The sequence below is a fragment of the Thermobia domestica genome, chromosome 10, assembly GCF_964235325.1.
Source record: "Thermobia domestica chromosome 10, izTheDome1.hap1.1, whole genome shotgun sequence".
NCBI lineage: Eukaryota > Metazoa > Arthropoda > Insecta > Zygentoma > Lepismatidae > Thermobia > Thermobia domestica.
This window is the reverse complement of record NC_137463.1, coordinates 268,626,731-268,647,243: the sequence shown is the minus strand read 5'-3', so window position 1 is coordinate 268,647,243 and position 20,513 is coordinate 268,626,731. Positions and strand designations below refer to the sequence as shown.

Sequence of the window (20,513 nt, the reverse complement as noted above, 5' to 3'; positions counted from 1 at the left end):
ATTGTGGGAAATTTCCCGTAAAATGCGAAATTCTGAGCACTGGCGGGAATGCGGGAATTTTTCTTTAAAATAGGCTGCAAACGAGAAATGGAGACATTCTCAACTTTTTTAAAGACACTATAGACGAACAAATATTCCATCATATATTGTATCAAATATTTCATCAAAGTGGAATTTGAACATTTATGATACCAAGTTGTATGCAACTTTTGGGTTAGTTACAACATTTGACACAACTGCTCTAAATTAGAACTTGTTCTATTTCTATCCAACATTATATCAAAGAAAACAAACGAAAATCGCTATGCGGTGGCACTAAAATTGAGTATGTGGACACGGTAAGCAATTGACATTATTTTGATGCATACTAGCAGTAATCTGTTTTGTATAACTATAAAATTAAAGAATATTAGGGCTAAGTACCACAGGCGACTTCCCAAAATTGGCGTAGATTGAGACTATTCCGTGACATTTTTTTTCAAAAGAGCAAACTTTTTTTCACTTTTCTTGATTTAAAAGATTTCTTAAGACGTTCTGGCATGTTATTACTTTGGCGCATGCTCAGATTATTGCGTACAGATTGACAATATGCCTGTATATGATGTATATGGAACGATCATGTTCTATCTTGTTATATGTAGTTATTTCTTCACGAAATTAATTCGTAATGCCTTAAAAATGGTTTCTCATTGTAGGAGTTGCATTCATGAGTGCAGATTCACTTTACGAGGACTTTTTTTTAAGGGTCTTCACTTCAGCGAAATTAAACTACCGCTAATTTTAGTTTTTCTATAATATCTTCAAAACTAATAAAAATATTCGAAAAGCAGAAACGTAGTGAACTAGACAATACAATTGTGCATGTGATACTTTTACTACAATTCCCTATCTGCTTTTTGATATGCCGCTATTTACATAACCCACAAAAACTGTTAAATCTATCTACAGTTGCAAATCGAAAGCAGATAGATGAGTTGTGATAAGGGTATCACACACAAAATCGTATTGTTTAGTTTACTACGTTTCTACTTTTCGGGTATTTTTATTTATTTTGAGGATATTACAGAAAACTCTAAAATTAGCGGTAGTTTAATTACGCAGTAGTGAAGACCTCTAAGGTGTAACTACGCATCGAACGAATATCATTTAAAAAGAGACTGCAGGAAAAGCATCTTACGATAGGTGGCCACTAAAAGCGAGGATGATATTTAACCGATTCAGAGCAGGAGCACAGCATGGGACCCACAAGTTAGCACAGGGTTTTGTTCGCAAGAGGCAGAGGCATCAATAGCTGAAGGTGGAAGCCAAAATGAGGGTAGCGAAAAACACTTGATGTTGCATAAAATCAAAATAGGTTAGAGTGCGTAATATTTTCGCATTTCTAAATATAAATTAGAAGTTTCCTACACTGAAAAATTCCTCGGGAATTTAATATCCTACAGAACCCTCGTTAATATGTACTCTCTCATTTTAACTGTAAAACCTAACATTTGGTAACTGTTTAGTAATGGGGGGCCAACACTATCGAAGACTGAAAACAATGTGCCCTGCGAGACTCTAACCCGCCTTTACTCGCTCACCCTCGCTCGGCAATACTGTGTGAATTAAATGTTATTAAGCTAATCTAACCGAATGTTAATAGAAAATCGCAAAAAAGTCAATTAAAAACCTGTTCCCCCCCCCCCCAAAGCTAAACAACAGCCAAACATTTTTATGACGGACTATTTATTCTTAATCAGTGCCCCAAACTTACAAAAGTTACTCGAAAATTAACTGAATTAGAAGAAATTTAAGCATCGGACTAAAAAGTAGAATGTAGATTCATACGTATTTACTGAACAAGAAAGGAACCATGAAAATAAGATTTATTTGGGAATAGCAATAAAGGAGGGAAATGAGACAGAAGTAACTGTGAATAATCATTCTATTCATTTCTACAACCTTATTCATTATAGTTACACCAGCAGGTGCCACCTAAAACTCACATATACGCAAGGTTCGTATATACACTACAGGTTGCGCCAGCCCAAGCACTGAGGACGAGGCTGGATGTGTGACGTCACCGGGTAAGCAGACGCGATTAGCTTCTCTCTCAACTTCTGGAAAACAATGCAGAGCAAGGCGCGCTTTACGTACTCACTGGTTTTAAATTAGTTTAAATAAATAATTTTTCGAAAGTGTAATGAAAGCGCCTATCATTCGGCATAAGATATATTCTGTGTACATATACCTACGCGTATCTGTTCAACGATAGATATATTCAGACGGCCATCTACGAAATTTTCCGTATACCCCGCCCACAAGCCAATAAAACATCCTTATGCGCTATATTAATACCAAAAAAAAAAAAAAAAAAAATGCAATTAAGGTATTTTAAGAGGTGCATCATTTTCAATTCATTTTAATACCTCTGAGAACAAGTGAAAAGCTCAGAAGAAATGGTCTACTCTTTTCTATCAGACAATTGACTAAAAAAAAAGTCAGATGATTTTGATCATATTTCATATATAAATTTTTCTTAAAAGTGCAGCACGACTTGATTTAATTTATTAAATGGAAGCGAGAAAGTTTAGTGCGGTAGTTAGTATCTTTTTATTATTTTCTTTTTAAATATGCAGTTTAATAGATTTCTTGGTCATTATTACTTAAATAGGAAAGAGTATTATGTTAATTTAATCTAATCTTTTTCCATTTTACAATCAATAAATAATGAGAGTAGTATTAAGAGTATCCACAAATTTACCTGGCACAATTAAGTGTTCCAGATATTTGGTGCAAAAGAAACAGCTAAAAGTTTGATAGAGAAAATAAATAGGCCAACGCTACTAAAATCTACGCATTTCAATAAATATAAATACATAGTAGGAAGCCTCTCCAGGATCCAAAAGGAATGTAGTCTTGTGTCTATTATTATTATTATTATTATTATTATTATTATTATTATTATTATTATTATTATTATTATTATTATTATTATTATTATTATTATTATTATTAGAGTAAGGAGCTCGAGTGAAGGAATATAATGGTAACCATTCATACAAGATCTGGGTAATTATTGACGTAGAGAAGTTTAGAATTTTTAACAATTTATGCCTCTTAACACATTAAGCCCCCCCTTACAAATTCTGTGGGTCTACTGACAACCAAATACAATAAGGACTAAGGGTTGCAATCATGTCTTTTTCGTTTCGCAGCGGCGACTCTTGAGGGAAGTAATATCAGTAAAATTGTTATTTTTTCTCTTCAAACTAAAGGGGGAAACTAAAACTATTTTGAGGATGTGAATTTCCGTAAGAGCTATCACTATCATTTAACATTCTGAAAACATTTTCACATTTGCACTGTAAACAAAACAAGCAAAGTACTTCATTGCGACAATAATAATATCTTGCATTACTCACCCAGGCTACGTTCTTGATGGCTGCAGTGATGATAAATCCCAATTTCTTCATTTTCTTGCGCTGGCGTTCGGCTGCAACCTGTTCTTTTGTGCTGACGTTTAAATACCTCAAACGTATAAATGTTCGGGTTTTCACATAAACTTTAATAGTGTCTTTGTGTAGGCTTGGATATTTGTCTGCAATCGTATTGCACAAAGTTTTTATAACATTAGGTCTCTGACAATTCACTCCCGTGCACACTTGAGAACAAAATCTCACACTGTCTCACTTTCTCCAACCATTCTTCTGAGGGTACAAGAAGACCACCACGTGATAGTTTCTGAATCCAGCTAGATGTGTGGCTAGATTGGTTTGGCGACAAGTCCAACAACTGTCCAGTTGGAGTTCCCAAAGAACGATCACAGTTTCGCGAGCGAAATGCTACATAGCCAGCCAAATACTTCAAACCCTCTTCAGAACACTCAGATGATAGAGCAGCAGAACTATATGAATTTATGGGTTCTTCCATGATTAGATCCACCATTTCCGAATCATTATCAATCATTGTCAGTGCTTCTGGCATGTCGGGAAGCAGACCGTTGAAAAAATTGTTCGTCATGTAGGTGACGGACTCGTCTGTAGATGAGACAGGTGATGAATGTGATACCGGAATGTCATTGGAATTATGACCCAAAATAAGTAATCGTAACCTATTTTTAAATTCTGAAGGAGTTGGATGGTCATAAAATCGCCCGAGACCTCTAATTTGAGAAAATAAATTCTCTAGGCAGTCTTGGTTAAATCTGGAAGTTAGCAAATACTCGACTCCTTCTTTCCGTAGATCCTGAAAGCAGCCTACGTAATAGGGAACGAATACTCATCATAAAACCTTTTTGGAAAGGGAGAAGTCTTTGAGCCTTGCCTACTTTCGAATCTCGAATCAAAAAATATAATTTTCTTAGTGTTTCTTCTCGAAGTTTGTGTTCGGAGGGAAGACCAAAACCATTTGACATAGATACTGAAGATGTGCGGGTTCTTGAGTTCAGAATGTCAAATGTGTCATTAACTAGTTTTATAAATTTTGGTGTTTCTATTTCGTCTGGAAACAAACTTTCTATTGCCTTGGAGATTGTATTAGAAAATAATTGTGCAGCCAGGCGAACACGCTGTCGTTCTCTGCTACTAACTGTCAAATGGTGATTTGTTAATTTATGGCAAAGTCTCAGCTCTCCAGAATCTTTACTGAGGAGGCGCTTGAAAACATTGTTGTCCACGGAGGTACCACTGGGTAATTTAATTCCATGGTCTAATACATGGAACAACTTTAGTAAATGGGGTACGTCGGCAAATACCCATATGCGTTTGTCTGGTAATGATGGATGGGAAAAGCACGGATTTAAATGATCTACCCCTAGATCTCTCCAGACCTGCATATTTTTACTTCCCATATCAGCCACTACTGCCACAACTCTATACCCAGCTTTTTGTACTTCTTTTATAATTTCGCATAATAAAGACCCGGACATGGTTTTGTCGAAATTATAATAAATCGGTTGCTTCCACTGTCCAACCAAGCCACGAATCATTGCCACAAGAGCTTGGCTATGTGGTCCACGTATTATATCCTCCTCCTGGTCGTAACATCGTCTGCAATCTACGTTCATTTCATCAAAACTAAGAACACACAATCTCTGCTTTTCATTCAGACTGGCAGCTTTTGTCTCCATCAATGACAAGACATCCGTTAATATTCCAGGCCGACACTGGAAGTTCGATGTCCATCTTCTTAAAGTGGATAATCCTGGCAGAGGATATCCACGTTTCCTTAAATACATGTAGCACTTTCTGGAAATCGCTCTTAAAATAAGCGCTCTGCGGATGTCCTCAGAATTCCATTTTCCAACTCTTTTCTTTCTAATAAAATAATCAATTTGAGTCTTGGTGAATACTTGTCCTAAAATTTCGTTAATTTGTTTGGAACTTTGCATTTTCAGTACATCATCCAGTTGCTTTATTCGCCTCCTTTTTATCTGCAGTTCTTGTCTTAATTGCTTTATTTTCTCTTTATATTTTGAATTCTGTAAAAGCAACTTTCTGTTCTGCTGTTTTAATTTTTTGAAATCTGCTTCCAGTTTTTCATTTTTGTCACTTGAAATGAATACAGGTTCTGTTTCTGTCTGTTTCTCACACTTACTCTTGATAGGTGACAAGTTAATAAGAGTGTTAATTGCTTGTTGTTTAATTTCTCTCTTCTCTTTTCTGGCTTGCCTTGCCATTGCTTCCCCCTTATGTGATTGCAGACACGTGGTAGAAGTTCTATGTACTTCACTTTCTTCATAGTTTAAATTTTGGCTTGGTACTGCCGTAGGCTTCAATTTTTTAGAAGGAGGCAGACCTAACAGTTCTGCCTTCAAATCCCGTTCATAATCTTCGGGATTAAAATGTTTAGAGCACACTCGGGCGATTTCAACATTGAACTTATCAGCTCTTTTATATTTAATGACCCATCGTTTCCTAATGGATGGATCTTTCGGAAACCTATGATACATAACACCTGTTCCCTTTGTTTTCCTACAGTACGTGTTGCACGTAGCGACCGCGCAACCTCCCATTGTTAAAACAAAATGAATCAATTATAAAATAAACAGCCACACTACACAGCAGTTCAATATCAAAAATACCCAAACCCAAACAACAACACACACACAACCAGATGAATATTGTATACGGAAATATTCCAAAACAGTTTCGTTTCTTGTTTATATGCAAAAATTCTTGAAACACTCCGAAAAATGTTTAAAAAAAAGAATTGTTTTTTGCAAATGAACACTTCGGAAGACTGCGTATAGCACCGGTCAGGCACAAAGTTAAATTTGCTTTGTGAGGGTGAACAAGCAAGCATCAGCAAGAATTTGAAAAAAAAAAAAAAAAAAAAAAAAAAAACAAGATCAGAAAATGGAATGTGACACTAGTCATGATCCACTCTGCCACTTGACACATCTATTTCACATTTTTCACCATGTCAATGGGTTTCCAATTATATCTGAAAATACTTTTGAAGGGTGAATTTTCTTCAATAGGAAGAAGTTTTAAATAAGACATTCCCAAAAAGTGGAAAAGTCTCCTACCCACACTTTCAACAAAATGAAATGTAAATGTAAAATAATAAAATCTATTATCATTCTGGTGCAGGGGGTTCTTTGTTTCATCAGTTATTTTATAATAATTAGCCTAGAGATCATAATCGAGGAATGTTCAATTAAAGATATTATTATTATTATTATTATTATTATTATTATTATTATTATTATGAAAAAGGGATAAATTTTCGTTAAAATAACTAGAAAATGATAAACAATCCTTTTTATTTTCTTTCTTGTGGAACTATTAAAGATTTGAAAGCTCCGCGTATTGCATCACTACAGTTTCTTCTCTTACAGAGATACAAAATTGATTGATTCTTTCTGCATTTCGTAGCCCCAGATATTACAGGAAGTACAAAAGACAAACAGGAAGGATGCTGACTGCCATTATATGTGCCTCACTCCTCCACTTACAACACTGTTCGTGATGTTAGATTTGATTTTGGGTTTAGCGCCCCTTTCAGCATCGATACTATATAAGACACGGACCTGTAGCATTACATGGATTCTAAACCACTGAGCTCCTACATGGAATCAAAATTCATGTTAAAAGTCGCAAAATCAATAGCATATCGTGTTACTTCAGATTATAGTATGCCCTCCTTGCTGGTCTAGTGGCTAGGAATTGCGCCGTTAATACACGGAGTCCTGGGTTCGATTCCAGGTGGGAGTGCCTTACAAATTTAAACGGTTCCAGTTGATTCGGATTAAACTTTAAATATCAGCGGCGCAAATCTGCCTTCAATATTGTGGGGAGGGTAAGACCATTCTTTTTTTTTTTAAGCGATGTTCACAATATTTAAAAAGTGGAAAGACAATGCTATGGAGGATCAAGGGAGCAAAGCTGTCTTCAACGTTGGGAGGCGGGCAGGTTTGAGGCTTATTCTGGGGGACATCATTTTCGTCTCACTTTCCTTTGTCGCAAACGGACACAAATCATCACATTTCAAATCGGATTATTGGGGGGACAGTCCCCCCAGTTCCAAGATTGGAGGATACATGTCCCCCTCATCCCCCCGGGATTCGCGCCAATGTAAACAGTACTTTCACGTCTTATAACAAGGATGACATTTGGGCCTCCATGGGGCAATTTCGCCCCTGAGTTTCAGATTTATATGCATTTCATCAATAGAATAGTAATATATCAATGAAAAGTGAGAAATTTCACCCACACACCCACACCCACACACACACACACACACACATATATATATATATATATATGTAGCCTCGTTGCTGAAACAGATTTCTAAACTTCAATAGCCAATCAAATCAGGTTATCTCTATTCTGGATTTAAAACCTGGGAGTTCACAATTGAAGATTCCTTTATTGCAACGTTTTCATTGATTACGGCGCCATCTATCACGAATCAAAAAAGAAAGTACCGAATAAAATTTATTTTTCATTGTAGAATGCGAAATATTGGAGTTCCCTATTTAAGTTTTTAAAGTTACCCCTACTCTGCCCCCAAGAGGCGGAGTGGGTGGGCTAATTTTATAACAGGTTAATTTTCCCTTTGAAATTATTAAATTTTTATTTCAAACATTTTTTGTCCGATATTTATTTCTCGAGATATTATGCGGTCTCCAGCTAAAAACACCCTCTATATAAGACCAAGTCCTTCGTACGCTGTTACTTCATGAATATTATAATTATACATATAGTATAATTTCGTTATACATAAAATTGTACAAGAATAATTAATTATGCAGTGTGTTCATAAAATAATTTGGGTTAATAAATATTTTCACGAGAGGGGAGTTATATCGTTCCTGTAATGAAAAACAAAATGTTCAGATAGAATAGGGATAGTTTGATTGGTGTGTAATGCAAAGTTCTTTTTTCTTTTAACGATGTTATGAAAATGGTACTTTGGAAAATAACCGTGGATCTTGTTGCAGTTATGAGAGGGTTTGACTTCAATATTGCCGCTTAATAGAGTCTTATTTATAAACTTTTAAACAATACGTAACACAATATACAGATATGGTACTTTTTTCTCTTCCCCTTTTCCTTTATTTTTTAAATTAAAGATATAAAAACAAAGAGAGATTCAAGAACGGGATGTGTGCGAACTTTGATCGTTAAGGCTATAAGGTATTTTCATGCAATTTTTCTTAACGTCAAAATCCAATTAAAACTCTCTAAACAAGTGGTCGGCGCAAGGAGCTCTTGGCTGTGCTTACCTCATGACGTCACACGTGTTCGGCATAGTTCGTGTGCTTTCGAATATCAGTTTGCGGCGCCCCTCTGGTACACTACTTATACTTTCATGTGAACTAACAACTGAATCAAGAAATATAAACAACTGAGCAATGATATTCACCTTTATATTTGATCGTTTATAATGGGTGCGAAAGTTTTATCCATCTTATTTGACCAAATTATCGTCAAAGAAAAGTTTGATACAAAATTTGATGGAAAAGTTTGACGATGTATAATGGGCTTTAATCAAGTTAATGTAAAGCAATTCCAAAATACCCTGCTTTTCGCTGCTTTTTTTGGAGACGGAACAGGCAATGTGCTGCAACACAAAAATCGTTAGGCAAAAACAACTGAATTAATTCTGGCTTTCCTGACCATAGATAGCATTCTCTTCCAAACCATAAAGAACGACATAGTGTTCGTTACAAAAAAGTGTACATAGTATTTTTTTAAAATTTGTTTTTTACCTTATCATGCATAACTATAAATAATACCTTTTTATACTACGAGAATGAATTCCATTGTACATCATAGTCAGTCTAAAGCGGTATTTTTTTAAAATTGTTTACTACTAGATGAAAACTATATCTATTTAGGTTAGCGGGAAATTTTGCATCACATCGGGAAATTTTGTGGCTTTGGACGGGAATTTTGCTGTTAAAAGACTGGCATTACTGAGCCAAGAAAATACTCGCGTTTGCTTACCCGGTGACGTCACACATCCAACGATTGGGCTGGCGCAACCTGTAGTGTATATACGAACCTTGATATATAGTCATTGTTAAGAATTTTAAAATTCTTTTAACACACATATATAACAGAAAACACGGAAAATTCTGAATGCTGATTGGCTGATCAATAACGAACCATCCAATCATAATAGAAGTTGATCCAATTCATAACACAGCCTTCCTTTTTTTTTCAATGAATCTGGCCTCCTTCCACTTTCTTATTAATGTCCTTTGTTCCCTTGCTAACATTTCACTTTCGCACCAATTAATATTGTGCCCCGTACCCCTTACGTGTTTAAAAATGGCATTCCTTTCTCTTTCCAATCTAACATCATCTTGATGATTCTTTCTTGATCAGCCAATCAGCGTTCAGAATTTTCCATGTTTTCTGTTATATATGTCTATTAAAAGAATTTAAAAATTCTTAACAATGACTATATATATATATGGTAAAAGAAATTACATTTTTTCTTAACAATGAATATATGTCTATTAAAGAATTTTAAAATCTCCTCAATACTTTATTTATTTTGATTGTTTTATAATTATTGTAATTTTTCATGATTTACAAACATCAAGAACGCGTAAACTCTTCTCTGTCTCTGTACTTTCTTATTCGTCTGTTCTACGTTCCTCTTGTTTCGCTTTGTTGGCCTCAGAAAGCTTCCTAACATACATGACTCCTCGAATTGCTACCCGTTCAGCATGATCGGAGATATTTTCCAAGAAACCACAGCTCGCATACACACCTTTGTTCCCATACTGTTTGGCAGGTAATACTAAATCTTCTGCTTTCAATAGCTGCAACAGGTCATGTTATGTCACTGTCTTGACGTACGGTACAGCATTCTGTCGTAATTTTTCATATAAACTTATGGACTGTGAGCTGTCTCTCCCTACTCTTTGCTCGGTTGTTATATAAATTGTTGCACCAATGACGTCTGTGTTTACTCCTAACCTCCCTGCTCTGCAATCACAGAAGAAAGACCTCTTCTAGCTCTTTACCGGTGGGTAACGTTCCCATAATAGCCGACACATTCCCACGTTAAATGGCTATGTTAATACGTTGAATCAGGAAAGATTTTGCTCGAGAATCTCCTGATGTAATTAATAGACGGTGGCCGATTTCATTTATAAATTTGAGGCCGCCGCCTTTCCAAGAACCGCTAGACTCAATTGGTATTGCAACAAAGCAATAGTTATCGAGTAGATTACAATATTTATTTATTTATTTTTATTATTATTATTATTATTATTATTATTATTATTATTATTATTTATTTATTTATTTTTTTTTTCTGTTCGAGCAGCTAAGAGTCCAGCTTGTACTGAGAAATATTGAAGATTGGAGGGGGCATAAGTATCTGAACATATGAAATCCCATATCAATGCCTTTCCTTTCTTCCATGGTATTAATGTCATACCATCAGGTCTTTTTCCGTCTGAACGGCTACATCCATTCGGTTGCCTCACTGCTGGGAGCCCCGCTGATATTAAAGCTCTCACACTTGAGTGACGTGGATGTCTGCCGGCGCTGCTTTTGCACGACAAACCGTGTAATCCTTTTTTATCTACTAAGGTGTTGGAATTGGGGCATTGGTGTGGTTCACATATATCTGCTCCCAACCGTAGAGCGACGGATACTCGGAAGCTCTCATTGGATAGCTGTAGGCCCAGAGAGGGTGATGGTAGAGCTTGAAGCCATGCACCGTTTTCAGGGGACATGACCGCGAGAAGCTTGGCCTTATCTTCAATGTTATTTGTAGTCTGCAATAAAGAAGCTACATGGTAATTAACAATGGCCTCGTCCCAGACCGACTGATTGTTACGATTTTCGAGAGCCGGAGGGTCTAACCCAACTAGGACATCTGGATTGGTGATTTCGTCGTTATCCCATTGAAGAAGAGAGCTAATTAATTGACTTGCACCATAGAAAGACGCAAGAAAAGACGAAATAGCCATATCTGTAGCGCTACGGTTTCCAAGACCTCCATTTTTGACTGGTAATGAAGCTTGTTTCCAAGAGTTGTTATCAAGAGAACAATTGAGGATGGATTCCAGTCCAGTTTTAAAAGTATCGTCAAACTTTTCCAGTAGGACATCTTCCTTCCAAGATGGAGAGCATCGAAGGAAATAAAATAATCTCGGAATTCGAAATGAAGCCCTTAATAAATAAAATGCAGAATGGGCTGAAAGCTTGGAAAGTCGCGACAAAAAATTCTAGTTTGGAGGTCTTGTCTAATAACATTTTGCTGTGTGCTTCTGTTGAGATAGCTGAACCTAAAAGCTCTGCACTAGCTAGAGTAAGGAGCTGAATACCAGGTGCTGACTTATTAAAGATGATATATAGGTTCTTAATTTGTTCTTCTGTAGCACCGAGGAATCCCACTTCACATTTGGAGTAATTTAGCGATAAGCCAATTGATGATTCATGTGTACGAGAGTTTTAAAATTGTCATAACAATAACTATATATATTTAATATGCATTTTCATTTATTTTCGATAGTGTCTGAAGAAGGATATGTTAGATATCCGAAACTGTCACAATTATTGTTATAATAAAACGTTGCTTTGCTCAGCATTTGTATTTTAGTGTAAATTATTGAATATAGCAAAGCTAGTATGAATCAGTCACTTACCTGATTATTTTTTAAAAATCCTCTCTCACTCTCACCCCAAGGGGTGACGACGAACTTGAACATCGTGAAAACTGATGTCGTTAAACTCAGCGACCTCAAAAACTATGAATTCAACACTAATATCTGTCGTTTTCGATTACTTTTAAAATCTCGCCCCCCTTCCTTCCTGGGAAGTGGAGTATGACCTTGAAATTGAATTGGGTTAAAATTGTCACTATTCATCTCAGCGACCCCAAAAACTCTTAATTCAACTCTAATATTAATCATTTCCGACTGTTTTTATAATGCCTCCATTGTTATCCTTATGGGGACTTTGCACCCCATATCGGAGCTTAGATGTGACCTAGGGACCTCGAACAGATTATTTGAATCATTTCTCTGAGAGTTTCAAAACATTAAAATTTCATGTTTCAATCTACGTATTATCGTTCATCTATCTAACACCACATCATAATCATCATTGAGAGAATTAAACCATTTAAAATTACGTTGCAACTTGTAATACCTAAACTGCTACTCACCAAGAGCTGATATGTTTACAAAATCACGGCTTGTTTCCGTGTTTGAGACATAAGTTTGTGCCATGGGAGGGGCGGCAGATTATGTAGAGCGCAGGGGCACACTATATATAAATACGGGCCTGGGTACCCCTTACCACTTTGAACGCTTAAGTAGTTGATTTGTGTACGTCCAGTGAACATTTGAAGAGAACAGTCAGCTGTTCTAACGTTTTTTGCTCACAAGGTTATTTCATGAAACTACAATAAATAATAAATTACAATTAAAAAGAAATTGTAATAAATCTAATAAAAATTGAAAGTCACTGTGTTTGTGACTTCGTGCCTCTTAAACTATCCGACCGATCTCAATCAAATTTTCAACATAGATGAGGTTCATGCCTGGGATGGTTTTTATCATTTCACTTTAACGGTGCATCTTAGGGGAGGGGAAGATATTTAAAAATGATCGAAAATGACCGATATTAATGTCTAATCCATAGTTTTAGGAATCGCTGAGACGAACAGTAACATTTGCTATACCGTTTAAATCCAAATTCAGCTCCCATTGTCCTTTATGTCCAAAATGAAACGTATTCTACCCGTGTGAAGAACGGGTATTCTGCTAGTTCATCATAAAATTGAAAGTTCCATTTTTATTGAGTCTCAAATATACTTAATTTCTGTAATATATTTAATTAATTTATACCAGTAACTATAATTTAAATTCAAAACACACAGGTATATGTGTTATTATGGCGCCTAGTTAAGAAACATTTTTAAGCACTATTATTATTGTTATTTACATATTTATTTTAGGAGGATTTCAATATGGGTCGAGGGGATAAAGTATCCCAGCTTCGTGCTCAGGTGGATGACGTTAAAAAGGTGATGTTAGACAATGTCCAGAAAGTGATTGACCGTGGAGAAAGGCTGGATGACCTGCTAAATAAAACTGAAGATTTGGAGTCACAGGTAACGTTAACTCATTGAAATCGATTAAAATAGTACTTTAACAAAAAATTTTATTTATGTAATTATTGTTTGAATTCTATGCAAAATGTTCAATTAAAGACAGTTCGTTTGTTTATTGACGTTTAACGTTTCTTTCCAACATTGGGGTATATGATGCGTGGAACTGGAGTTGAAAGTGCAGTCCAAACCATTGTAATGCGTTCAGTGCTCTCCTACCTGGAATCGAATCCGAGTCCCCATAGACCGAAGGCACCTTAGCCACTAGACAGCGAAGAGTTCTACAGTTAGACATGTGTTTTTTCTGAAATCTGAAGAGAGTATAAGAGGAACGACCTGTTATTCATTTGCGTTGAATGTTACTTTATATGAGTTGCTAAGTCATACACAGACATAAAATACGTTGGCACATACTACTTGCATCACCCAAAATTTTGGTTACAAATGTGTAGCTAGAGTAACAGAATTTTGTTTTGTAGACTAGCCTGACAGTTGCATTTGTTTAATCCGTAGTATTGTGCCAGATCAAATTAATAAAAATGGTGAAATCACTAGTTCTTTATCAATTGTTAACGTTTTCCTTGTTAAAATACAATTTAAGAGCCCAAATTGCGTTTAGAGATGTTTCCACCATCTGTTAGATCTTATAATAAGCTATGAAATCGTGAATAATAAGATTGGAAATATTGGGTCACCATGTTGTCTGGTGGAGCACTCATTCAAGTCGCAGAAGGTGAAATGGAGAGCTGATTCTTGTCAGCTGTGTGACTTTTTCTTCCTTGGACTCTAGGTGGGTCATGAAACTGTTCGACCCAATAGAAGAGCTCTTGGTTTGATTCCAGGCTATGCGAAGGTCTTGAGTTTCATTCATTTTTAATTCTATTAATTCCTCCATAAGGGCCGCAGTGACTCAGTGGTAGAGCGTTTACCTCTGGTGCGTGGGGGTCCCTGATTCGATCCCAGCTCACGCCAAGTGAACTTTGTGGTGGTCAAACAGCGTGTGTGTGGGTTTTCTTGAAGTGCTCCCGTTTCCTCCTACTTTCCCTTCATTTCATTCATTTCTCATCATCACCATCTCTTTTAGCCTAGACGGCATAACGTGGGACGTAAAACTTAAAGATTTCATTTCAGTTCTTCCATATTCATTCACTTACATCTATCACCCATCTCTTGAAGGTCATAGGCGTGAGGCGTTCTTTTTCATGACATCACTCGGGCCATTTAATCCTTCATTCCTTACTCTTCTTTATCTTGCTATTACCGTCTGCCCTATCGTCAGTCAGTATTTTCCTTTGTTAGTTGTGTCGCATCTCTTCTATCGGTAGCGCTGTGGCTTATTGGAACGCGTCTTTGGATGCATCGTAATAGATAACTTTGTAAAATTTCTACAGATTTTTCCACATTAGTATTCCACCAGTGTCATTGTAATTTTTTCTCCGCTAATCCGTTTCCAACATCATTGAGCGACGTTAAACTACAGAGTTCATTTTTTATTTCACTTAATCTTTTAAAAGTTTCCTTTGCTCTTTCTTAACTATCTCATATGTCGTGCAATATACGAGAAGTCAAAAAGGGACTTTTGCATTTTCTCGTACTAGGGTTTGTAACATTGCTAGTATCCAGCGCTAAATGAGTGTTTTCTGCAACACTTCTATGCAACGTGTCACTCTTATTCCCGCATTAGTTGTTGGGGTGTAGCAGATACTTAAACATGGTAACTCCATTGTCGATCTGCACCTAGGAGGAAATGAGGGCAGTGATTCACTTTTTGTTTGTGGAAGGTGTTCAACTTGCGGAAGTTATTCGTCGAGTGTAAGCACAGTATGGTGTCAGTTGTTTATCGCGAAGCATAAGGCTCAAAGGTTGGACGTCTCTCGTAAACATTTGACCCATTATCGTCGCGCGGGAGATGATTTTTTATAGCAAATTGTTACTATAGATAAAACTTGGGTACTACATCATAAACCGGGAAGTAAGGCTGCGAATATGGTTTGGAAACACCCTTCATCACCAGAAGCTAAGAAAGTTAATCGTCAACTATCAGCTAGTCATTGATGCGGTGCAAAGTTGGTTATAAGTGCAACCGAAAAACTTTTTTTTTTTTCCAACTGAATCAAAAAACTTGCGAAACGTTGGGAAAAATGCATTGAAGTGCAGGGAGAAAATTAATGTGTTTCAATTTTAGAATAAATTAACCTTTTCTCAAAAGTCCCTTCACTTTTTGACTTCTCTTTGTAGTTTTGTAAGAAAGAAGTTGACATGTTAAGTAATGAAGAGGGGAAGTAAAACTAATGTAGTGTAGTGGTGAATGCATCTTTGCGTAATTAATGCTTAGCAGTAGCACGCGCTTGCTTATGTGACTGAGAAGCTTACAAGGAATGGATATGAACCTGTCATCCGGACATACGAATCAAACCTAGTCCATTCGATAACCATAACAAAGATATGTTCACGCATAAAAAATTAGATGCCATGGAAAACCGAGTAAGTTCCTGGGGTCCATTAATCCTGTTAGTATAAAGAAAATCGTGGACTCGCAGTGAAATAGCTATTGCATCAAAACTGTTCATTGGAAAGTCATGGTTCTCTTCAGCATGAAACAGGCTTTTCAAAGGTGCTATGTATTTGGGCCCATAACTTACTTGAACAGGTAAAATTGGGAGAATGTCGGCAAATTCCCTCCAGTCAAATTTGGACCCCTCTGGAGTGACCCCGGGTAAAAGCACACAATTCAAATGTATCTCGAAAAATACTATAGGGAAAAGAAATGTGTGTACCAAGTTTTGTATTGATAGACAGAATAGATATGAAGGGAAAGCGTGAAAGGAGTCCTGTTGATAATAAATGAGATAGTAGCTGCTAATAATTTTGTCTTCTTTTTCAGGGCACTGCGTTCCGTCAGAGAGCTCATGAGTTACATAAAAGAGCCCGATGTAGCAATTACAAGTTGTGGGCTGTCATTGGAATGATTCTGGCCATTGTCCTCACCATTATCATTCTGTTTTCAACGGGAGTTATTCATTCATAACAGCTTGTATATGTGTGTAGAACTTAAATATTTTTGTATAGGTACTTTGTAAGCATTGTGAAGTGACGAGGGACTTCGTGTAAGCTTCCTGCCTCAGAAGGAAAGGAAAACATGCAGCCTGGTCTTATCCTCTAAGGTTGTTTCATTTAGTTCGTCACTACAATAAATATAATAGAATACTTCGTCGTATTCTTCAGACAGGACCTCCATTCAGACAACAGGATATGACTTTAACAGCAATATTTTATGATTAGCTTTGAGACAATGTATTTTTGGATGATTAGTTAAGGAATAACGCGGTGTTCTAAAAGTTCATAACCAACAGGATGTAATACTAGTTTGTTTCATGGTGACAGGTTTCCAGGAGGTTTCATGGACAGCAGCAGATAGATATTTTGTTTGTGGTAATATTAAAAACATTTTCCTTTCCTACTAAGTCAGAAGCTAATCATAGTCCCAGTTGTATTTTGAGAAAAAGCAATTAAGTAGGCACCAAAAGCTCTCACTTGTCTGTACAAGAGTTAATATTTGTTAGCAACTCAAGTGTTTTCTGTTCAGAAACGTTGATGCTATTCTTTCCCATGAGTTCTGCATTTATGAATACTGGCTGCCTGCTCGTTTTTCCTTTAAGCATTCCGTGGTTGTAACCTCAGGGAAGGAAAGCGCAACTTCCTATATAGACCATTAGAAACGGAATTCAGCTAGGAGTCTTTGTCAGGATAATTCTGCCGATAAAGAATAGCTTCCATATTCCTGAACAGATAATATTCTTGATTTTCTTTATATGTTAATGATAGTTTGACATGACTATCATGTGATTATATATGTTATCCTGAAGTAGCAGTACAAACTATTGGTTTGATATCGTTTATATGCACAAAATATGAAATACATGGGGAATTCTGTACTGATTCACGTATTTTCTAATAATGATTTATGTGAGCATTTCCTAATATAATCAAAACGATCAGCCAATTTGTTTCTAATCCTATTTGCAACAATATACAGGTTCAGCATAAATCATTCATCTTGTTGCAAAACACTGCACTTAGAAATATAAGAACTACAGATTTGATGAATGTGTGTACACTCATGTCCAAAATAATTGTCGCATATCTATAACTGTCTTCTTGTAAGAATATAATTTGATGATGATTTTGCAGGGTACTTTTAAAACTGATACTATGTGTATAATCGGGAAATGTATATTTGTGGTAAATTTGATAGGAAAAGAATTATAAATATGAAAATTAGAATGAGTAAACCAAGTGTTGCTAAATGCACAAGAAAGTTTTATTGTTCTTATTTACTGCTCTTTTGACATTAAATTTTCCACATACATATCTTTGTCGATTATACACATACTAACATTATAAGAAATACCGGACGAATTCGTTATCAAATTATATTCCTACAACAACACATTTATAGATATGCGACAATAATTTTGGACATGAGTGTACATGAAAAGATACATACACTCACTAAGTTTCAGGTGTATACTAGAGATATTTAGTGTGTGTGCCGTTGGTCGCACGCCCTAACGGCAATCCGTTCTATAGCTTGTTCCCGTCACAGCCTTCAGTTGTTGCTATTTGAGAGTAGATAAACTTGGCCTTCACATACCGTAGTAGAAAGAAATCACATGGCATTGAGATCTGGAGACCTCCATAGACACAGTGTTTTGTAACCCGACGAATCATTTCCCAACCGGTGTGTCGCGCAGACTCAGAGGGTATGTCGCAAAATTTTAGAATTTAAAAATTACTATTTTGAGACGGTTATTGCCTCCAGTGGTAGCACAATGTTCAGTACTAACTACATAGTCACTATTTTGTAGAAACCAATATTTCTACGCCATTATAATTTATATTATTATTAATAAAAATCAAACAGTTTGTCGTGATGTGGGTATTCAGTAAAGTGTGCCGTTAGTTGGTAACCACTCTGTGTTTAATAAGGTGAAATGTTTTCCTAATAATTATCAAACTATGCTTGATGTATATGATATGTGTGTGGTGAATGTAAAACTATGACTAAAAAACTATTAATGTTATATTAAAGTCTGAATGCAACAAAAGCAATTAATATATTTGAAACGAAATAACTGTCATAAAGTTAGTGTATGCCTTTATTAAACACACAGAAACATCTGGGCTGCGCTTTCAGTATCAAAATCAGAGGATATACCGTATCTAATGAGCCTTTCCGAGAAATGAAATTGCAAATAAATAAACTAGTGAAAAGAAGAAAAAGATTTGTCTATCAAACGATACGTTAAGAAACAATAATAAATGCTGTTCTACGAACTGTAATTTAAAATAATAATAATAAGAAAATGGTTTGAAGTGCTACTTCAGATATTTTAGAGGACTTGTAGAGACTTTATTATTTTTTTTATTAGTCTTTATATTATGTATTTATCATAGTTGATTTTGTATTTAGTTTATTTAGAAAAAAGATGTTAATAGATTATATATTGTTGATGTTTGATTATTTGTAGATGTTTTTATTTTAAACGAAGACGATAATCTCAGTTGAAAGCCATAAACCTAAGAACTGTTTTGTAGAACATAATTTTATGTATTCTAGGTTTTGTGTTTAGCTTATTAACAATGAAAATATTAGGTAAGTAAATGATTTAGTAGGTGTTCTTCAAGATCTGTGAGTAATCATATGCAATATTTCAAAGTGAAATCAGAGCTCCCTCGTGGCTAAGCGGTTAGCGTACGCGTCTTTGGCGTGGGAGACCCGGGTTCGATTCCCGGCGGGAGCTCATGTGGTTCGGATTCCACGTTAATCAGTAGGTCCACGTCTCATCTAGCCTCGCTGCTGAAAGGGACGCTAAACTAAAATCAACTCAAAGTGAAATCAGACTTCATCTTTGTCTCGAATTCTACATATTCTTAAATTCCTTTATATTGTGTACTCTTTCAAAATCCGTAGAAATATATATGTTCTGACAACCTTATATATTCAGAGATAATTACACAAGGAAATCCACAGGATAGACTTACAGATAATGGTGTTCCCCAAATAGCTAGTTTATAAGTACAATTTATTATTTTTATCTACACCTAAATGTATAACTTCCCGCAAAGCAAAACAACTTATTACGTACCAAACCCGTTATTTAAATTAGTTTGTAAAAAACAACTTTAAAAAATAAATATATTTTCCATTTATTCCTCACCATAATAGATATATTTTCTTAGGAAAAAAAAAACACGAGTCTCAATCAAAAATCACCAAAAGAAATCCAGTTATCATTTGACAACTATGATATGTAGATGAGTAAGCACAGAAAATAATAATAGCGGGATATACATGGGTCGTTCAATATATGTTTCCCTAAGCTGTAAAATATTTTTTTTAAGATTCATTTGTAAACTATACATACATGTGTAGATGAGTCCTTCCTCACCTGTCTACGTAATTTCCATTGAGATTCAGGCATTTGTCTCACCATTGCACCAATTTGCCCATTTACCATTTTGTTGCATAACCCACCTTGGGACCCCCTGGGTTCGATCCACCGGCAGCACATCGGATAAAGAAGATTTTCATTCCTATTGCGGGGCCTCGGATGAGTCCCGTATCTTTATTTTTCGTCACTACGTCCCCGAGTCGGATGTGGGTAATTTGCGCGCCTGCTGCCTTCCTTCGATGTGGTAGCCGTGTCTCAGGCCCCCTCTTTGGAATCGAACTCTGATTCTCGGTTACCCGTAACAACTGGTAGGCGCAGAACCTACCATCGAAAGTTGATAAGGCATGCATTTGAAAGATGTGTTGCCTGTACAGAGACCGTGCGATCAGCCCAAAGTTCATCAGCGTCACCAAGGTTTCGGACGGACGAAGCGACAGATTGGCTATAATCTAATAAAAGCATCCCTTCCATTGCTGGGCGAGTTGC

At 36.1% G+C, this 20,513-nt stretch overlaps 1 protein-coding gene across 1 annotated transcript in view; it reads left to right on the top strand.

Annotated features, from left to right (window-relative positions):
* The window catches only part of LOC145663213 (vesicle-associated membrane protein 7-like), a 30,452-nt gene extending 11,150 nt beyond the window's left edge, over positions 1-19,302 (top strand). The window contains exons 3-4 of the mRNA XM_081729568.1: positions 13,420-13,575; positions 16,457-19,302. Of these exons, the coding sequence (XP_081585694.1) occupies positions 13,420-13,575; positions 16,457-16,600 (300 nt within the window). The 3' untranslated portion in view covers positions 16,601-19,302. The remainder of the gene's footprint in view (positions 1-13,419; positions 13,576-16,456) is intronic.
* The last annotated feature ends 1,211 nt before the right edge of the window (positions 19,303-20,513 follow it).